The sequence below is a fragment of the Malurus melanocephalus genome, unplaced genomic scaffold (assembly GCF_030028575.1).
Source record: "Malurus melanocephalus ecotype Western Australia unplaced genomic scaffold, MMel_1.1 scaffold_147, whole genome shotgun sequence".
Lineage (NCBI taxonomy): Eukaryota > Metazoa > Chordata > Aves > Passeriformes > Maluridae > Malurus > Malurus melanocephalus.
The window spans coordinates 1038126-1057682 of NW_026623379.1; the positions used below are offsets into that span (position 1 = coordinate 1038126).

General features: G+C 45.8%; 1 protein-coding gene across 3 annotated transcripts in view; it reads right to left on the reverse strand.

Annotated features, from left to right (window-relative positions):
- LOC130576646 (USP6 N-terminal-like protein) overlaps positions 1-19557 on the reverse strand; it is a 75211-nt gene that overhangs the window by 11712 nt on the left and 43942 nt on the right. For all 3 annotated transcript variants that reach the window (XM_057371459.1, XM_057371461.1, XM_057371462.1), the window contains 6 exons: positions 18896-19164; positions 13108-13181; positions 12495-12580; positions 11631-11670; positions 10854-10934; positions 2881-2988 (listed from right to left, as the gene is read on the reverse strand). In XM_057371459.1, the coding sequence (XP_057227442.1) occupies positions 2881-2988; positions 10854-10934; positions 11631-11670; positions 12495-12580; positions 13108-13173 (381 nt within the window). In that variant the 5' untranslated portion in view covers positions 13174-13181; positions 18896-19164. The remainder of the gene's footprint in view (positions 1-2880; positions 2989-10853; positions 10935-11630; positions 11671-12494; positions 12581-13107; positions 13182-18895; positions 19165-19557) is intronic.

Below are 19557 nucleotides of genomic sequence, written 5' to 3' on the forward strand. Positions count from 1 at the left end.
CTCTCCAGAGCAGGGAACACTGATGTCTTGCAGTAGGCAATGAACTGCAGTCCAGAAATGAGTYCCCGACCCCTTGTCTGTGCTACTGGCCCAGGGAGAAGGGGATGATCTCACATTCACACGCTAAGACAGCAGTGTGCCTAACCCAGTCTTCGCCCATCTTCCAAGGTGGATACTGAGTTTTTAGAACCTAAAACTTTTACAATTTAATTGCACTCTGATTTGTTTTGCTTTCTTTGCCAGTCTGGCTGTCATAAAATATTGAGAGCTCTGCTGGTGCTTAAGAAATGACACATCTCCTCAAGGAACCAATATGCAGACTGAGTCCCTGAGTTTTTCAAAGGCTCAGTCATAATAAAGTCCAAACTGCTATGACAGATTCTGTGATCTCCAACTACTACTTTCTCTGGAGAAGAGAATCATCCTAGGTTTAAGGAATTTCCACTTGAAAAGCAGCCCTGCAATACTCGCTTGGACTGGTACAAATTTTAAGTAACTGGCAGAGTCGAGAACAGGAGCTAAACTCAAAGCTAAGGATCCCCATGTTCCCCCCAGGCTGGGTAATCATTTAAGGCAACATCATCCAGAAAAAGCACTGAAGTCCACTACAAAAAAATGGAAATTCAAATGAAAGTTTAAGACCATCTCAACCAACTGTGCCCTCAGAGTCCCAAGCTGAAAATGCTCCATGGACAAATCCCACTGCAGTCCCATTTGCCACCCACTGTTCAGTTCTGTACTGTAGGCAAGGACCATTATGCTATAGCTAAATATCTCATCTCACAGCCTTTAGATACCACCAGTGATCATGCCCTTCTCCTTTAATGTCTCCAGGGTTAATTGCATGAAGAAAATACATTTTGGGGKTGTCTTCAGGCACACTGAGATTCACCAGCAGGTTACAGGCAGCAGAGATGAGCTGCAAGCCCGACYTGCCTTGAGCCCAGGGTCAGGACCCGTCTTGGCTCACACAGGAGGCAGAAAATRGAACATCTGCACAGATATTTATCATCTGCTCCAGCAGCTGCCATCCTATGAGTGCTTGTCAGCCTGATACCAGGCGCCTCCAGGCTGCTGTTGACCTCCCAMGGTGGCCACATCAGCTCTGGGGAACATCAGAAGGTCATCAGCACCCATATGTGTCCAGCACARCCAACACTAAGGACAATCACAGCATCCTGGAAATATTAACTCCAACCTTAAACGCAGATGTATGGAGGAGCAACAGTACAGGGGCTATTGTGAATTACTGCCTGCGCAGGACAAGTAAAGGCAAAAGTGATGATGGAATGAAGATCTGGTGAACAACATAATTTCCCAGCTGTAAATACTGTGGTCTCTGTATCCTGTGGCTCCTTACCCTTTATAAACCAGGCAGACTACCTGAGAGAAGACAACCATTCATGTGCACTGGGTTACTTCAGTTCAAATTTTCCTGCTAAAGGCCCTCTTGTTTTCTCTGCCAGAACACAGAAATCTCCCAAATACYGTAAACACCCTACTTTGTGTATTTTAAAAATCATTCAACATGAATAGCAGGTCAAACAGCACTTTGTCACCTCCATGCACCCAGGAGACTTTATTAATTGTCCAGAGATTAGAAAAAAACCACAGAATGATTCTCCTTTTTCCCTTGTGTAAGTAACCTGKGGGCTCTACAGATGCTCTTCCGAGCTCATTAGTGCTGTGAGCTGTGCAAGCTGGTGGCAGAGGCTGGAAAGCTGGAAGCCCCATCCCCAAGACCTTGTACAAGGCAGTGGGCAAAAGCCAGGATGCCTCTGCTCTGCCCCATGTCCAGTATGTTTCTCCTCCTGCCTTCTCAAGCTACCCTCAAGCCCTCTGGCTGCAGCCAATAGAGAGGGGAGACAGAGCATCACCCCTACATCAAAAGCAAGCATGGCATGCCCCATGGTATCCTTKGGGCTTTTGTGCCACAGGTCATGCCCCAGGGAGAAAGGGAGTGGCCTTCAAACAAGTCCCTCCAGCTCACAAGTCGAAGGCTTAGTCCCTTCTTGAAAGCAAAACCCCTCATCCAGGACCTGCACTGAGCCGCTCCTGGAGAAAATTAGGGAGAGCTAATTACTGGCGGCAGGTGGCACCAAAGACGAGGTAGATTAAGATGAGCTTGTGGAGGGTTTGCATCCAGCAAAGCCTATTAGCCCTGAAGCTCCTGTTTATGGCAGACCCCTCTGGAGCACAGATAAACTCCTTGTGACTTTCATTTGTTTGGATTGCTTCCCTGCCTGCGCAGCACAGCTTTGAGGGAAGGAGCACAATTTTAATCTGCGTGCTGGGAGAGCTTCCTTATCTGTGCTTACTGTGGTAAGCACACTTCCCCCCCACCACTGCGTGTGCCTCCATCCCTGCAGCCCTTTGCCAGTAACATCCACGCTTGACTAACTATAATGAGTGTTAGTATCATCCTGCTTAATAATAGGCAGGGATTTTTAGCAACACCTGTTGGAAGCAACACTCAGCCTCCTGCCTCTGAAAAATAATTGTCTCCACAACACCCTGATCCTCACCCTGGTACGTGATGCAAGCTAAATCATAACACAAGCTTGGAAAATAAGTTAATTATTCACCAAGGGCTTCTATATGCTGCCTRTGGAAAGCTTCCCCTCACTCTTCCCTGTCTCTTTCCCTAAAGATGTAGTAACACTGACTGCAACTTTCATCCCAGATTCCAGCAGAATAAAAGGAAGTAGCATATTATGGAAAGCAGTCTATTAACATGCTAAAAGACCCCAGCTTAATATTCACCCAAGGATAAAGAGCTGATACCCTTTGCATTTTCAGTCTCCACCAAAGCAGCATCATCAACCAATCTGACCTCCCCATCACCTTGCTCCTGTTGGCTTTGCCAGGAAGAGCCCATACCTCATACTTTCCTTCGTTCTCTTTCTTCATCTTCTCAACATCCAGCAGAAGTGACCAGACTTGGCCTCGCACCTGAAGCGGGATCCCTTTGTACACACGGCGGCACATCTGCAGGGAGGAGAGCACATGCAAGGTTAGTGGCATCCTGCTGGAGGCAGAACATATTTTCTCATGGTTTGCTGCTGCAGATCATCAGCCATCTGAGCAGACACCCCACGTGATCACTTCCCCTGCCTRCGCTGGAAAAGAGATGGCATCTCCAGTGTGATGAATGAGCTAAGTACCTTCATCCATCAAAGAAAACTACTCAGTCAAAATCACAGAACCACAGAATCATAGAACAGTTTGGTTGAAAGAGACCTTACATGTCATCTAGTTCCAACACCCTTGCCATGGGCAGGGACACCTTCCACTACACCARGTTGCTCACTTCAACCTGCCTTTGAATATTTCCARGCATGGGGCATACAYAATTTCTCTGGGCAACCTGTGCCMGTGCCTCACCACCCTCACAGTAAAGAATTTCTTCCTAACATCTRTTCTAAACCTCCCCTCTTTTAGTTTAAAGCTATTCCCTCTTGTCCTAACACTATCTGCCTGGAGAGTGTAAAGTCACTCTCCCTCATTTTTATAAGCCCCCATTAAGTACTGGACGACCACASTGAGGTGCCCTCAGAGCCTTCTCTTCTTCAGGYTGAACAACCTCAGCCATATCAACCTTATTCGTAGGAGAGGTCTTCGTTAACTTCATCTCACAGATGCCTCTTCCCTTTTWGTGATAAAGCCCCCATTAAATTTCAGTGGAAAACAGAAGGGGGGGGAAAGAGCTCTTGCTCCATTGTTGACTTCTTCCATTAAAAGAAAAAGCTTCATAAAAAAGAAAAAAGGTCCATTTATGGATATTTTCCTTCCTTTCATTTATCCCACCTGTGAAATGCCTTGCAGCTGCACCACTGCAGCAACTGCTGCAACCCTCCAGGTTCCTGAGGGTCCTTGGGTACACTGAAGGACCTGTAGTACATACCCAAGCTCCAGCCATGGAAGGTATTTATGCTGTCTCATGGTGCTCCCATAGAACCAGGCAATTCCTTGGGAAGAGACAGAGGTACCAGATTTCCAGTCATGGGAATGAGCCTGGAGCTGAGAAGGGCAGTGCCCAACCAGGCAATCAACTGGAGCTACTGTCACTGTCTGGTACAAAYGCATCCCACCACTTTCAATATCCCACTTCTTTTTCCATATTGTGTACTGCTTGATGGAATCCAAGCTGATGCAAAAGAAGGACTGCAATCCATAGGGAAGCACAAGATCCTAATAGAAGGTTTGCTGGATGTGGGCCTGCCACATTGCATTTGCATCTCTGACACCAAGCTGAACACCTGCTCCAGTTGCCTTTCCTTTCAGACCCACCTCACACAGCTTCTTAATTTCCAACTTACTTGACTTTTTAATGCCAACCTTTCACAAGGATATAGAGACCTTAACCATGGCACTGTGCTGGCTCACAGCCTCCATGTGCRCAGACCCACACTCCTCGTTTTTTTACTGCTTTCATGGCAGCACTGTGCYCACCAAGAACAAAACCCAGGAACAGCAGCCTTTGTCCCCAAGATYTACAAGACCAGGAGGTAAGACAGGAGGTGGGCTTCAAGCAGATAGTTCTTTGCTGTCCCCTAGCCTACCACCACTATCACAGTCAAAATAAGTATATAKAACAGCTCTGYAGTAMATGCCAAGATCACCATGTAGGACCRGGAGAACCAGATGTGTGTGAGAATGCTTTTCCACTCCATTATGATAAATATTTCAGTATTTCTCCTGACAAATAAAGTGTCAGTGTAATGTATCCTGATCCTGAAAGTGTRATGGACATTCAACATTTAAAACTCCATCCTCAGCACTTCCTAAATGCTTCCTGTGTCCCAAGTGCTGCTTAGCACCAGCTATGAAGGTCCAGTGCACAGCCAGGACCAAATCCTGCAYGAATCCTTTAAAGATCCTGCCCTTCCCTCTGTATGCACCAAGTAAGAGCTACCCCCTAAAAAGCAACCTCACTAGCAAGACACGCCCATGGAAGACCACCATCCTGCTGAAGAGCATCCTGCATTTTAAGTGGGACATCACTAATTCACCATCTGCACATCCAAAGGAGTTGSTTCTGCTCATCCAAACTCACATGAGAAGGTGCTTCTAAGGACAGCAAACCTTCACGCCATTTGGGACAGCTTTACCCCCCCAGATGAAAGGCCCATTTCCTGAGAGTCGTTAAATCAGGATGAAAGAAGAGCATTGCATCAAGAGACACAAAGCAACAGGATTAGATGAACCACATCCCCAAAGTAGTACATGCCCACAAAAGCCTGGCTCCTGCAAGCACTCAAGCTTTGATGAAGCAAAAGCAGAGGCAGGATCAAGAAACTAGAGTATATACCAATTCTGATAAAAACACTGATTCAGAAAAGATTGCTTATTTCCAATGGATTAAGAGAGACTTGCAGAGGGCTGCCAAGCCATATGATGACGCTCAGGTCCATGGGGARAAAACAATTTTCTTACAGATTTCCAGAGCTGGTATTGTTGTATTTCAATGTTTGCAACCCTCAGYGGTATATAGTAAATGATTTTCTTTGCACAAGTGTGAAAGGAACAGGCGAGTTACAAAACATGCTGAAATGGAACTGAAATGCATTCCTGCTATTTATACAAGGGCTTTCCTCCTCCCACCACCTCCAGACATGAAAGTGATAAAGCCTCAGAGTTGTGAGTCACCCAGAAAAAAATGAGCAACTTTTCTTCATTGTGAAACTTGAAGGTAAACAGGGAAGTTACTATAACAAGTGATATTTACGCTAGAATGAAGTGACAGAGGTAAGGTAGCATGTGATGATAACACGTGTTCCATRTGACGATCAAAAACAACCCTCAAGGTCACTCTCTTCTGTCTCTTACAGACTGCTCAGCCCTTACCGATGGGARGAGAGAAGCTAGATCATTTTCCATGCAGACTGACAAACAATGCACAGCAGGAAGAACTGACACCATTCCACTTCACAAAGGAAGATGCTGATGGTCAAAGCAATGGTTCAAGACACTTTAGAAAAGCTGTGTCAGCCAAGGACTGAAACCAGAGTGTCTAAAACTTGCTCTAGGTTTTGCCAYAGGATCATTTTCCATGTCCAGGCTTTAACATACAAAGGTCATGGCACAGATGCCATCATCACCCCATCCCTATCTCTCCCCACTCCATGTATTTTCTTTCTGGTAGATGGGATGGGGAAGACTATGGAGTACAAACTTCAGCTCCATCTTCCTGCACCAGCAATCTCCTCTGGGAAGTATCCAACCAATTGCTCCAGGTTTTTAATTAGAGGGATGGAGTCACTGCCTTTGAAGACTGAACATCTTTTTGCAGTAGTTCAGACAGTGAAATTAAAAAGGATTTGGGAAGCGTGGGTTGGTTTWTGAAGAAGAATGTACACACTGCAGTTCACCTTCACACTTTGGAGTCTGTCACTCTTAGCTTCTCAGCCATGTGCATGGATCACCAGGAAGAGACTGCAGGAGCAGTGCTCAAATTTTGGGTATGCATGATGATAAACCTTTCAAGCCTTTCCATATATCCAGCACATGTCTCCAACACCCTAAAGTGGGGGCAGCCCTCCTTCCTCAATTCCTTTAGTGCTCAGAGTGATCTTTCTGGAGAGGAATGACTTCTTCACATCCTCTACTAGTGATGCATCAGGGAAACTGAGCTGTAGAAATCCACCTGGAGTGGTGGGTGAAGCCTCCACCAGCACCATGCCCACCATCACCATGGAGAAGAGGATTTCCTATTTGTACCATGAAGCCAGACAATCAATGATGTGGCCATGAACACACTTGGCAGACTRGACATCACCACACATGGCCTTCTTTCCATACAGTCAGTGCTTGCTCCCAACTCAGCTGTTGTGCCTGCAGCTGGAGCCTATGCAGCTATTCCTGATGGGGTGTCAGCAAAGAAGGGGCAAATTTAAATCCTAAAGCTGGTGGGCCATGGGTAGGCATTTATTGCCCAGGCTACCTTTGGAGAAGAGGAAAATGCTACCTGCTTTTCCAAAATGGAAGAAAAAAAAAAACAGGCGAAGCCACCCTGCTGTTCCCAGACACAACTCCCTTTCTTTGTCATGGCATTTGCAGGCAGATCTGACTTCAGCCAGCCCTGGCACAACAAACGTCTGCTGGTTGTCTCTGGCATTAGCAGACTGTTAGCTCTTGGGGGTCTGTGTCAGTCCATACAGATCCCCAATTCATCCCAAACCGCTTTGCTGGCATGCACTGGATTAAGTGCCCTGCACTCCTGTGACCTTAGCAGAGACAAGGCTTCCCCCCTGGACAAAGGCAGGCTTTGCCTAAAAACCAGACATCTATGACCAAAGACATCCCTTTCTAAAGATCCCATCACACATGGCCAGCAGCAAGACACAGCTTGCAAATGAKGCAGAGGTCATATCCTCCTCCTATGACTGATGCTTCTGGCTGAAATCCATTTCAGGGCTACAATGAATAAATTATCCCGCTGTTGGAGTGCACACAGCACAGCCTTTTCTGCAAAACTACTGCCTGAACTGTGTAGATTCTTACATGGCATCAGCCATTTCCTAACCTYCCCCAGCAGAGTCAGGTTGGGATTTAAACACAGGTTCAAACCAGCAGCGAAGAGGAYACAGATTACATGACCCTCCCTGTGCTGAACCCCAAATAACATGGTTTAGCACTTCTTTGCAGGTTTGACATACCTTAATGCTGCAAAACAATGTGGTCCTTTCATGGACTCCTTCATTTTTTTTTCCCTTCCCCTTGTGGAAGTCCAGCCAGAAAAAGGCACCATTGCATCATTCTAACACCACCCATATGAGGAATTGTGCTGGGTGTCACTTTTTGCTGATCTYGCTACTGAAATTAAATCAGATTGCTACAAAACGTGTCTAGAACAGAGATGGAGACAGATCTGAGGCAATGATAAGCACAGGGAGCCCCAGGGCATTACTTTAATTAAGATAATCCTATTTGTTACTCATCCTGAAACAGGTTATGCCAGAAATTAACCAGGGCATTCTCGGCTAAGAAMCATAAAAGGTCCTCCTCTGTTTTTTCAGCCTTATTTCCTATAATCTGTGACAGTCACAAGACCCAGACTGCAACCATCAGCAGGCAAAGATGCACACAGGCTGCAGGTGGTGGAAGAGAAAGCCAAACCTGCTGCTCTCTGGTAGTGGCTCATGCCAGGGGACTGAAAAAGCTGCTTTCTTGCCCACTGACASGTGGCTATTTTGGGGTCAATGTCCTGGATGGGTATATACAACCTCCCTCCTCCTGCTGACATTTCACAACATAGAAAATGAGAAAACAACCTAAGCCCCAACCAGGTACTAAGATGCTGCAAAACACAAAGACCTGTTTGCAAAGTCCCTCCTAATCAAGCACTCGATATGATCAGATGTCTGCCAGCTCCAGCACATGAACTGGGACTGAAAAGGTTGGCCCTAAAGTGCAGAAGTCCCAGTCTGGAAAATAAGATGGGTTTCTACATCATTCAAGCAGAGTCAAAGTCAGGGCAACTTTGCTGTGAAACTGCCTGTGGTTCCTGCAACAAGATTTTTTCCCCTCTAATAAAGCACAACATATCAAAATTAACATCAAAGGGAATGTTCTTGTTTTCAATAAGAGGATTTTTTCAAAGATGACATCTTAGTCATTGTTAAAATAATACAGAGCGGCTGTCTTGTGACACTTGAGTTTCTATCATGTCAGCCAAGTAGTGAAAACAAACCTGAAGGAAACATGCAATGCAGATGTGGCAGCTTGAGTGCTCAGAGAGGGAATAAAACCAGCCCAAGTCTGCTTTAGGAAAATCAGATCAAGGGCTTGTCACATTTACYAAAGCTAGAAAAAAACACAGCTATCTGACATGACTGTGATCCCACCATAAGGTCCTTGAAATGCCACAGTTGAACTGYATGCAGCTGCGGCAGCAGGAACAACTGAGCAGCTTCCATGCTCCTGACACAAGAGCATGGAGTTACACATCCAGATGAATCATGCAACCTAATTTTACTTTTTTTTTTTTTTAAACACTTCTTTTGTGCCTCTCAGGGTCTTTGCATTTAATGGTGTGTGCCTACTACAGACCTTCCTGCCTGCACTTGCCTTGGTGCAAGGCAGCAGGTGTTAGGCTGGACAGGAGTAAAACCAAAACTCCTTTCTACTCCCCAGGGTCACCAGACTGCTCCTTCCTTGCTTGGGGCCAAGCACTGCTTCTCTGCTTGCTGGGAGAGATGATGGCCAATTCCAGTCCCCCAACATGGGACAATGCCATCTTTGTGCCCAAGAGTCATGGACCATTTACAGGCTGTTATTTATAATATCTTTTATTCTACTGTAAGAGCTTTCTGATTTTCTGATCCAAAGACCCCCAAAACCCACTGGCTGCTCTGACCCTTCACCATCCAGCAGATCTGAGAGACATCAGCTACAGCATGCTTAACACACCCACTAATTATCAAGGGAAATCCAAAACAGACTGGGATCAGAGATCCCTACCGCTCCACAGCTCTCATGCTGGATCCTGTCTGTCACCAYCATCTGACCCAGGGAAGCCAAGGTGTGCTAAAACCACTCATCATTACCYGCCCCAAACACCCTCCAGGACCCGAAGGAATTCCCTGTACCCTGCTGGAATTTGGTGGTTACCCACAAGCTCCCTAAACAATTAGTGCTAACTTCTAATTAGAAAGAGCTAAGTCACAGGAGAGCCTCCGATTTTACCTGTGGAGCAGCACTGATTAACAAAATAATTAGAATCAACCTGAAGTGAACAGAAGGATTATAAAACCCCAACCCCACCTCTTCCCAGCTCTGCTGTCRTTAAGATGATTTTGGTTCTTTTCTAAAAAAGGATGAGACTACATCTGGTCTTTGGCTGGGTGATCTGGACATGACTCCTRATAGCTGGGCAAGGATGATGCTCTGCTTGATGTTGTCCCTACAGCTACACAGATATTCTCTGGAGATACATCTCTCTTCATAGCCCTTTTAACCAAGCTCAAATGTCTCCCAAGGACTCACAGCACGAGCTGGAAGCAGTCCAGCCAAACACACACCTCCTCCTGCTAAACATGAAGGCTGCAGAGGCCATGCAGAGACCACAAGGTAATGCCAGGCTTCAGCCCTCTCTTGTGCAGAGTATCACAAGCAGAGCAGGTCAGATGCAGTGCCCCTCTCCTTACCAGCAAGGGTGCTGTCGTTAGGTTCAAAGCCTTTTTTGTTTCAAGAGGTTTGTAATAGGAACATATAACAGATTCTATTCATTAAAAACAATTCAGTTTTGCAGTGGTGTTTGCTGCAGTTTATTTTAACACTAAAGCCAAGACACAATGGTGGTATCTCCATCCTTGRTTTCCACYGACGGGTGTGCACAATGTAATTCTYRCAGGCACAGCCAGGAGCAAAAAACAAAATTTGTTTGTTCTAGACAAAATGTACGTAATGCTCTAGACAAATAATTCTTTCCCCAGGAAGAATTACAAGGAACATCATCTGGGCCATATCAGTCACATCTCTCACATCATTGCCAGAAGGTGGAGACACAAAGTGACCTGTGGTGTGCCCTCTGTTCTCACAGGGCAGGGACCAAGCTGGGCATACGAATGTCCCTGCTGTGCTCCCGCTTGCACAGGGAAGCAGAAGSGCAAACATGGTAGCAGCATTTAGGAAATCCTTTTTAAAGCTATGTAAGCCAGAAYAGGACTTTTACCTCGACTTGTAACCCAGTAATTTCTAAGAAAGATTTAAAATATTAAAGACCAATGAGTAGAATCTGGCAATGTTCCAGAGATCTCTGGTCTCTCTCTCAACTTTTTAAAAGCCTGACCCATCGTAAGGATGCATCACACCCACCCTTCTGGACATTCACRCTTTCTTTTCCTCCTTACCTTGTCACTGTTTCTGTATTTGCCCCATTTCTTCAGCATCTTAAGCCACTTGTCCACCCGTTCAATTTCCTGCTGTTTTTGCTGGTGCAAAAGAGAAGACGAGAAAAATTTAAGGGAAAAAAGCCCCAGGAGATGCCTCCTGAAAACAAACTAGRTTTAAACTTCTACGCAAAGACCTCACATCAGGGCTTACAACAATCCACAAGCTGCAGAAACTGATAATTTCAGCACTTGGTAATTAAAAGCAGCATCGGTAAAAGTGACCAGGCACACAGGCTTAACACAGAGAAAGCRTTCCCAAGAGGAGTATTTGCTGACAATAAAAATCTTCACAGGTTCAGCTGGCCTCAAATCTTATCACTGTATCAGATCGGCAGAATCCCTGTTAGCGGAGTCCTAACAGAGGACATGCTCTCATCTCAGGGAAGATAAGGATGGAGATCATGGTTGCCTACAAATTCCACCATTTTACCTTGCACATGCAGTCCCCTTTACAAGCCACAGCTGCTCAGCACTGTGCCAAAGCAGAGGGAAAARCCCAAAATTGCTTTAAGAGGTGCTGTGCAAAGTGAGGGAGATGCCTGACCCAGCAAAACAAAAGCTCCAACAGCTGGGCATCATGCACAGCACCCACCTCTGAAAGAGCAGCAGTGACCAGTGGGTGCTGGCTGACTGCTTTGCTCTTACTTGCTCACATGTTTCCTCAAAAAAACATTCCCTCCCCAGCTGGTGTGATAAGGATGTCACATCCATGATGACAGAGCTGGCAGCTCTCACCTTCTCCTCCAAGGCGGTGCGGGTTGGCAGCTCCTGCTCGCTGGAAAAGCAAGGGGTCACTGGTTATGCCATGGACAAGAAAAGGTGTGGAGGAGCACAGGGTGCTGCAGCTCAGGGTAAACCTCAGACACCTTAAGGGATATGTCCTGGGAACTTTGTGCCTTTCCCACAGCTTTGTTCCCAGTATGAAAGAGACAGGGGAAGCACCATTTAAGATACTACCATCCGATAGGAGCTCTTGGGGGTGTAATCAAGCACTGGACATAACTGGAAATCCTGAGCATATATTTCCTCTTCAATACACACATGACCAGTAATTCAAAGGGTGTGGAAGCAGAATTTCTGGAGAGCGATTGCTTCAAACCTCACTCCTGCACACAGAATGCCTACTATTATAACTTTGGTTCAGAATCAGAATAAAAATAGTTMTTTTAAGCATTCTTCCCAGGCACAGAGTGTGCATCTAATTTATCTGCACCTCGGTTAGGATAGGGATTTCCTAAGGGAACTAGAGATGATCAGATACTTTGTCTCATCTCTTCCTACAGCTCYCTGAACCATCAGGTGCAAACACAAGGGCCTCTCCCACTGTGACACACCACAGTCCTGCACCTTTTAATGCCAGCCTTGTGGTAGGAAACTGCTTCTGAGCCTTGTCTTGCAGCAGATTCAAAGCATCAGAGTGTTTGGACATGCGCAGTTGAGGAAGGAGGCCCATCTAGTCTTTCCTCCTGCATTTGGGATTCATCAAGCCAAACCACAGAGCAGATTATGGGAGAGATGTGGGGCCTGTCATGCTCAGTGCAGAAGGATGGTCCACACACACACAGGTCAGAGAGGAAAGGAGAGGGCAGGAGGACTTACTGCAGGAATCCAAACCGGTCTGTAACTTTGTACAGCGTGAAATCAGCATCTTCCCACTGGTCAATCTGAGCTCCTTCTTGCCTGCCCTGAAAGCAGAAAGGACACCTGTGAAGTGGTCCCAGCTTCAGGAATGCCCCAGTGCCTGCATCCTGTGCCCAAAGCCCACATCCCTCTCTCCTGAATGACAAAAGGCACAGAGGCAGGAGAGCAAAACCTGCTCTAAARAGCCAAATACAAGGCAGGCAAGAAAAAAATGCGCAAGTTCAGCCTATCCAGCATTCCATSTGTGCCCCTGCTACAGGATGGGAAGGGCTATACATCAGAAAAAACAATGTTGTTGGGCATAAGCCATCCTGGTATTAMGGGAGAACTGAAGCACCAGAAGCTCTGCACCTTTCAGTATCTATGTGGAGCACACACGGGATCTGCAAGAAACTCTGGGGATGTAGTGAGAGGGGATTAGAGGCAGGGAGAGCTGGCATGAAGCCTGATGGTATGAGGGTTACTGGGGCGGTGCCTGCAGGGAGGCAAAAGATCTTACTTGACRCATTCCTAATTGATTAAACAGCTTCAGCCCCAGCCAGCATGCTGGGGAGAGGCACAAGGCTGGTACCTTCTCATACTTGGCGACGATCTCTGCTTTTTCCTGGGCTATTAAAGACTCTATATCCTTCTTCATATCAGAAGCTGTAAGGGAAAAAAAAAAGCGGGAGGGAGGGGAAAGGAGATGAGTAAATGTGTATACAGCATGTGAAATATTTTCGGGAAGCGCTAATACAAAAAACGCTTGCTGACAATTTTAGCTTCCAGCCATTATCCCACAGCTAAAATTAGGCCGAGGTTGCACAGCCGCTTTACAGAGTGCTCCTGGAGTTTGCCTGCAGGACCGCCTGCTCCCTGCACTGGGACACAGCCCAACCCAACCAAGGTGGGGCAGAGGGGGCGGTCTTGTCTTTGTTCTCAGGCACATACATGAGAGTATGAAAGACATTGCTTTTAAATCAAGACACGCAAATCAGCCCCAGAGCCTAGGCATGGCACAGGACAGGCACCAGCTGGGCGCTGCTCGGCACAGCATCCATGTGGATGACAGCAAGGCACCACATTCCTGCCTGATRCATGGATGGGAAACCATGAGATGCTCTGATGGGGCATCCAGAGGCAGATTGCACATCAAAAGGGACACTAAAAGGAGAAGTTTTTGCCTACTAAAGTATGCATGAGACAAGCAAATTGGCCTCTAGGKGATTACCTTCTATATATAACTCTAAAGGCAAAACAACACAGTGKTAAGATGTCCCCACCTATGCTGAGACAGAGCAGTCTTGGTCTAAGCAAGATGCTGAGACCTGTGCCCACTGCTCTGCTCCATCCCACAGATACACACACGAGCAAGGTAACTCGCTTGTCAAACACAACTTGAGTGTTGTCCCRTACAAGCCAAAAGGAGCATCCCCACTGTCAAGCCGTAACTATTTCCTCACTTTCATCAAAGGTGGATCTAACACACCAAGGAGAAAGCATCGGCAGCCAAAACYGCCAGGGAACTGCAGTTCCCAGGGGTGGCTGCAAGGAAGAGGGCTGAGGAAAGGTCCATCAAGTCCTCCTCCTCCAAAACTCTGTGGAGCCACAACCAGCCCAGCTCAGACCATGTAACAGCTATGGCACCACCAAAAGCCAGGCCACCACAAGCCACGTTACCCAAACCTTTGGGTCATTGTAGCTCTCTAATGGATAGCTTAAATCACAAAAAGCAACCATCCTGACCTCCCTTCAGGAAAAACCTGATGRGTTCTTTCCACAGGACATGCTACCCCAGCTTTTGTCTGAAGTTGCACCTCAGCAGTGGTGCTTGCCACTGAATGAGCCAGAGCAGCCAAAGGCATCACACTTAGGATCATCAGAAGAGTGGGATTTTTCCTTGAGGAGAAAAAAACCTGGGGGAGATATGATGAGCAAAAGCATCAGCACTCTCCAAGGCTCACCCCACTTATTTGCACCTTCAGAAACCTGCAAGARACTATTCATCTCATCTAAAAAACTCCTTTTTTTGGTAGCAAAACTCCTTTTTTGGTAGCAACCAGCGTGCTACCACTGTGTCTTTCAGGCATAGATGGAGATGGCCAAGAGATCCAGCTTTCCCTAACTCTTCATTCTGAAARCAGCCATCTCTCCTAGCTGTCAGCAGTGGAAGTATTATATCACATGCAATATAATCAGAGCTCTTCTGTRACCCGTTATCAGGCAACAGCACAGGCATGGCACCACTTTACACTCATACATTCCGACACTGGAAAAATGCAAATTCTTCAAATTCATGGCAGGAATGGGTGTAATCTTACCCCATTATTGCCTCCACAATCAAAAACGGAGCAAGGACAGAAACATTAATGTGTATTTTACTCTTTTAGTTTTCCAAGCTGCAGCTCCTACTTCAAATGTGAACTTTGATCAATACACTTTAATCACAGCTTAATTTTTCAAAGTAGCAAGGTCTGAGTAACTGTCTCACAGTGTCACCGAATATTTCTGCATCTCCTCCTTTTCACATCTCCTACGAAATTTAATTCAAAGGCAATTTTACTCCCTCAGTTCTGACCTTTTTTGTTGTTATGGGGCCAAAAATTAAAATTATGTCTTTTACAGGCTGCTAAAAATACAAATATTCTGCAGACTACAGGGAAAAAATAAACTGTACATCAAATTAAATGGGCAATTTTCCAAGACATTTACAAAGTGAAAGCTATTATGAACATCTCTGACCACACTCCATAATAGAGTAACAAAGGAAGTGCACTTCCCAACCACGGCACACAGCAAGAACACATATATTTTGGCACCCACCTCTGCAAAAGCCTCTCTGCAGCCAGAAACACCAGACTTGTGCAAAGGAGCCAGTTTTGCATCTCATGCTTGGAATATGCACATTTGTTTTCTCTTTCTACTATAGCAGTGCAAAAGTCCAAATTTAGGAATGAACTTGAAAATGGTTGATAGCAGTGGAAAGGACAGATATGGCAAGTGGCTGCACTGGCCTCGGAGTCTGGCCACAATGCTGCTGTTTGGGGGAGCACAGAGACAGTGCTGCACTCAACAAGGTGATTGTCMAAGTACTCTGAACAGGGAACAGAATGTAGCTTAGTTCTGTAACAGCATATATTGAATGAGGATATTTTTATTATTTAGTTCTGCACATGCTCAAACTCCAGAGYAGTTTTGGCACCATGGTGTTATACAGCGTTTGCTTGAGGAAAATAACACCTTGTGTACATGGAGACTACTGAGACATTGATTTTCTGAAGGATTTGATGAAACACATCATTTTTTTCCTTGATGTAAACAGGCTTCATATAAACAGGAACAGGCTGTACCTGCCATGCTTTTCCATATACCTATGTATGACTGCATATGTTCTTTTCTTTAATACACCACTCAAATTACTTTCTCAAGCCTGCCACCCAATTTTCTCCTGCAAGTACTGTATTTTCCAGGCAGAGAGGTTTTTTTTTCCATGACAAACACACAAGATGAAGCTGCTATGAACAGAAATAGTTAGAAAATATGAACAATGTAACAATAGTATTAGAYAATTTACCGGGATATAAGGAACAGAAAGCCCTGAGTCGTGCACACTTAAATTCAAATTGGAAACAAAGTTATGAACTAGTTCCTTTTAAAAAGAATGAGTTGAAAACACCCACAAAATGTTATCTCAGACTAAAACTTGCAGCTTCCAGTTTACAATTTAAGGAAGTAAAAATTAATACCAGYAACAGAAAGCCTAAAGATGCTTAATGAAAATGCATCCCGCATTGAACATTATCTAGCCATCAGCAAACCTGAAATAAAATACCCAGTTTTTTAACGGAAACAGCTTTCCTGAAATTAATTCACCAGGTGGGAACTCATGTACTGGCAGCAAGAAGAAAGTATCAGCATCAAAAATCCAAGACTTTGKGTCAAAATTGTTCTTCATAAACCAGATTTACTGTTATAACCTTCCCCACAAGCCCCATATGTTTCCAGTCAGATCTGCCTATTGCCCCACATGGGATAGCATCTTCCAGGACRAGCTGGGCTGGGAGAGAGGGGAACCTCTGCCCACCAGTCACCCCCAGTGTTGCAGCCCTGCTCACTGGCCAGAAGAACTGTCCATTTCCCATGGCTCAGCAGCAGGGCTCTTTGTGATACAGCCCAGGACACACACATCCCCTGTCACCCCCAGCCACCACAAGATGTCTTGCACTTATAAACCCATCAGCAATCATCCTGCCAGTACTTGGCAGAAGGCTTTTGAAAATTAAAAGAYCAGTAAAATCTCTTCTTAGGAAACACAGCATAGCAACATGTTCTCACTCTCAGACTGGATTTGAGGATATTTTGGAACSCAATTTTTAAATCTTTAGTACTGTAGAACAGTATCTACTCAAGCTATTTGAGATTAAGACTACATGTTTGTAGTTGTTTTTTTACTCGGCAGAAGGTCATTGAAAAAGCAGAAATGGGTTAAGGTGAACTCGTGTTCTCATTCTGAATGTGTCCACTTAACTTTAAATAGAGACTGCTGCTAGGAGAAGAAAAAAATAAGCAAGTGTTGACACACCACACTGCACCACYGCACTGGCCTCTATCAGACTGAAACTACTGCTGTGAAATAAATTCAAAACAGTACATACCTACTACAGTCACATCCACCACTGCTGAATTGCAACAAGTCATTATTCYTGTTTCACGGTCTATTTTAAAAGCACATTTTAACACAGCATCTTATGTCCTTAGCTATCTATGGTATAAGCCTGCAATTTTTCTTTTAGAGGAACAGTTTTAAAGGAAAAGCATATGCATCTATGCAAGTGAAAATTTTTATATAACATCTGCTCAGAGGTGAGATCCTCTCATAAGGAACACTYGGCAGTCTGTACCACTTCCCAGCACGGCACTTTTGAAGCTACTACTCACTTGTAAAGCTACTACTAGTTGTAACAGCGACTCATGCACCTGCACGTCCTGGAATAAACATGGCCATGCAGAGCAGTGTAAGTGCTAAAGCGAGCTGTGAAAAGTTGAGTAAACCCCATCAGGGTTTTTCAAGTTCATGAAAYAGGCACCTTGACACACTTCAAGCCACACAGGCTAAGGGCTTGGAGCAACCTGCCCATCCTGGCTGCCTGGTAGAATCTGGGGGGACAGTCAGGAGCTGCAAGCCAAGAGGAGCTGTCATCAGAAACTCCTCTCCCAAAAGCCTTTTGGAAGCAAACCTGTGACATTAACACATACCAACCAAGCACAGACAAAACAAGGGTGGCTTTGGGACTGCTCCGACTGCATTGCCAGGGCCAGAGGAAACCTCAAAGACCCCCAAGGCATCCAGGAAGGGCTGTGGGCTGTTGCAGGTGGTACTGGCACTCCTGGCTGTGTGCCCCACGAGATGACRAGCCAAAGAGGAAGCGATGGCCACGTGCTGCTGACTGCAAGCAGAGCTTCTGCTTCATGAGAACCATCCCCCAGGCAGAAGTCAACCTACTCCTGAGGCCTTGGTACAAGACTGGCCAACATCCCCAACTCCAGTGTTGTAGCAGCTGCGGCACTTTTTTACTAAACCCCAAATTTCTATTCCAGAACGCACAACACACTCAATGCGTTTGCATCAAGGACTTCTGCTGATCCCCCTATGCAGGTTCTCCCTCATTAGCACACCCAGACTGCWAACATCCTGGCAAGGCACCAGCTTCAAAATATGTCACTGGACTGTGCATCCACCAACCTTAGCCCAAATACGGCACACAGTTACATCCCTGCTACCAGAAAGGAAATCAAGACCTGCACTCACAAAGTGAATTACAACTCCAGGAATAAAATTACTATCAAGCAGGATGAACCAAGACACAGGAGATCCTGTTTGCATGTTTATTTCCTTGACTACCACCCAAGAACACACAAGTAAGCTTCTTCATTTGTTTAAGAGCAYAAGGAGCACTAAGCCAGCTGAATTGCAGGGATGTTTGTTTTAACTGTCTTGAGATCTCTGAAAATGACTGCCCATAGATCACTTCAGATGAATCACAAATGTGCTACAGAAAATTCAAATGATCTCCTGTCCCAGAAAACTTGCATTTTATCTGAAACTGCACTGGATGCTGCGCTGGATAAACACAGTCACCTCCCTCAATAGAGGCACTGGGAACATGAAGGGAGAAYCTCCACTGCAACTCACTTTGAAGCACCAGCAATACCCCAACAAGCCAGAGCATCCAGCATCACTGTTGATAAGATTCTGTAGATTCATTAGCATGCGTAACCACAGTATATGACAGCTCTCAGGGCGATTCTCATTTGCTCCAGAGCCAGAATGTGAGTTTGCAAAGACAGGATGAAAACACAACCCAGCTCCAAGCGCTTACCTAAGCCTTGTATCAGGTGGCAAGATTCATCAGTTCAGTTGGAGTTGTCCACTCCCCTGAAGGCATCTACCTGGCAGAAGCCAGTTGTCTCTGCTGGAGGGYGGGGTGAGCACCCCCAGGTGCCACAGCCCACTGGTCAAATGTCCTTTGGCTCACTCACACTGCCCCAGCTCTGCCCCTTGTCCTGTGGCATGTGAGAGMTCACTGCAGGTGAGTGGGAGAAGAGGCAAGGCAGGAGGCAATCCACACTCTCTCGTTCCCCRGGCTCACTGCAAAGGAAAAAAGAAGTTGGTCAGTTTTCCAGTTCCGGCAGAGCAAAAGCACCATCRTTTAACAGCACAGGGATCTTTGAATACAGAGGAAAGGCAGGTCACATCAGAGCTAGCAGCAAGGCAGCATCACACTGGCAAGAAATAGGCTGTAACTGCAGGGAACACAATGGCAGAAAGTAAACTGCACTCATCTATGTTGCAGAAAAAAAAAAAACTGGTGTAGTTTTCTGGCCATTTTCCAGCCTGGTTGAGTGCCAGGGCTTCCCATGCAGGTCTGAGAGCCCAACACACCTTGGTACCAGCAGGCATATCGCACCAGTAACACAGCAGGCAGAATATGCCCCCTCCCCAAGCCAAAGGCACAGTATTACACCCAGCTTCAGCTGATCT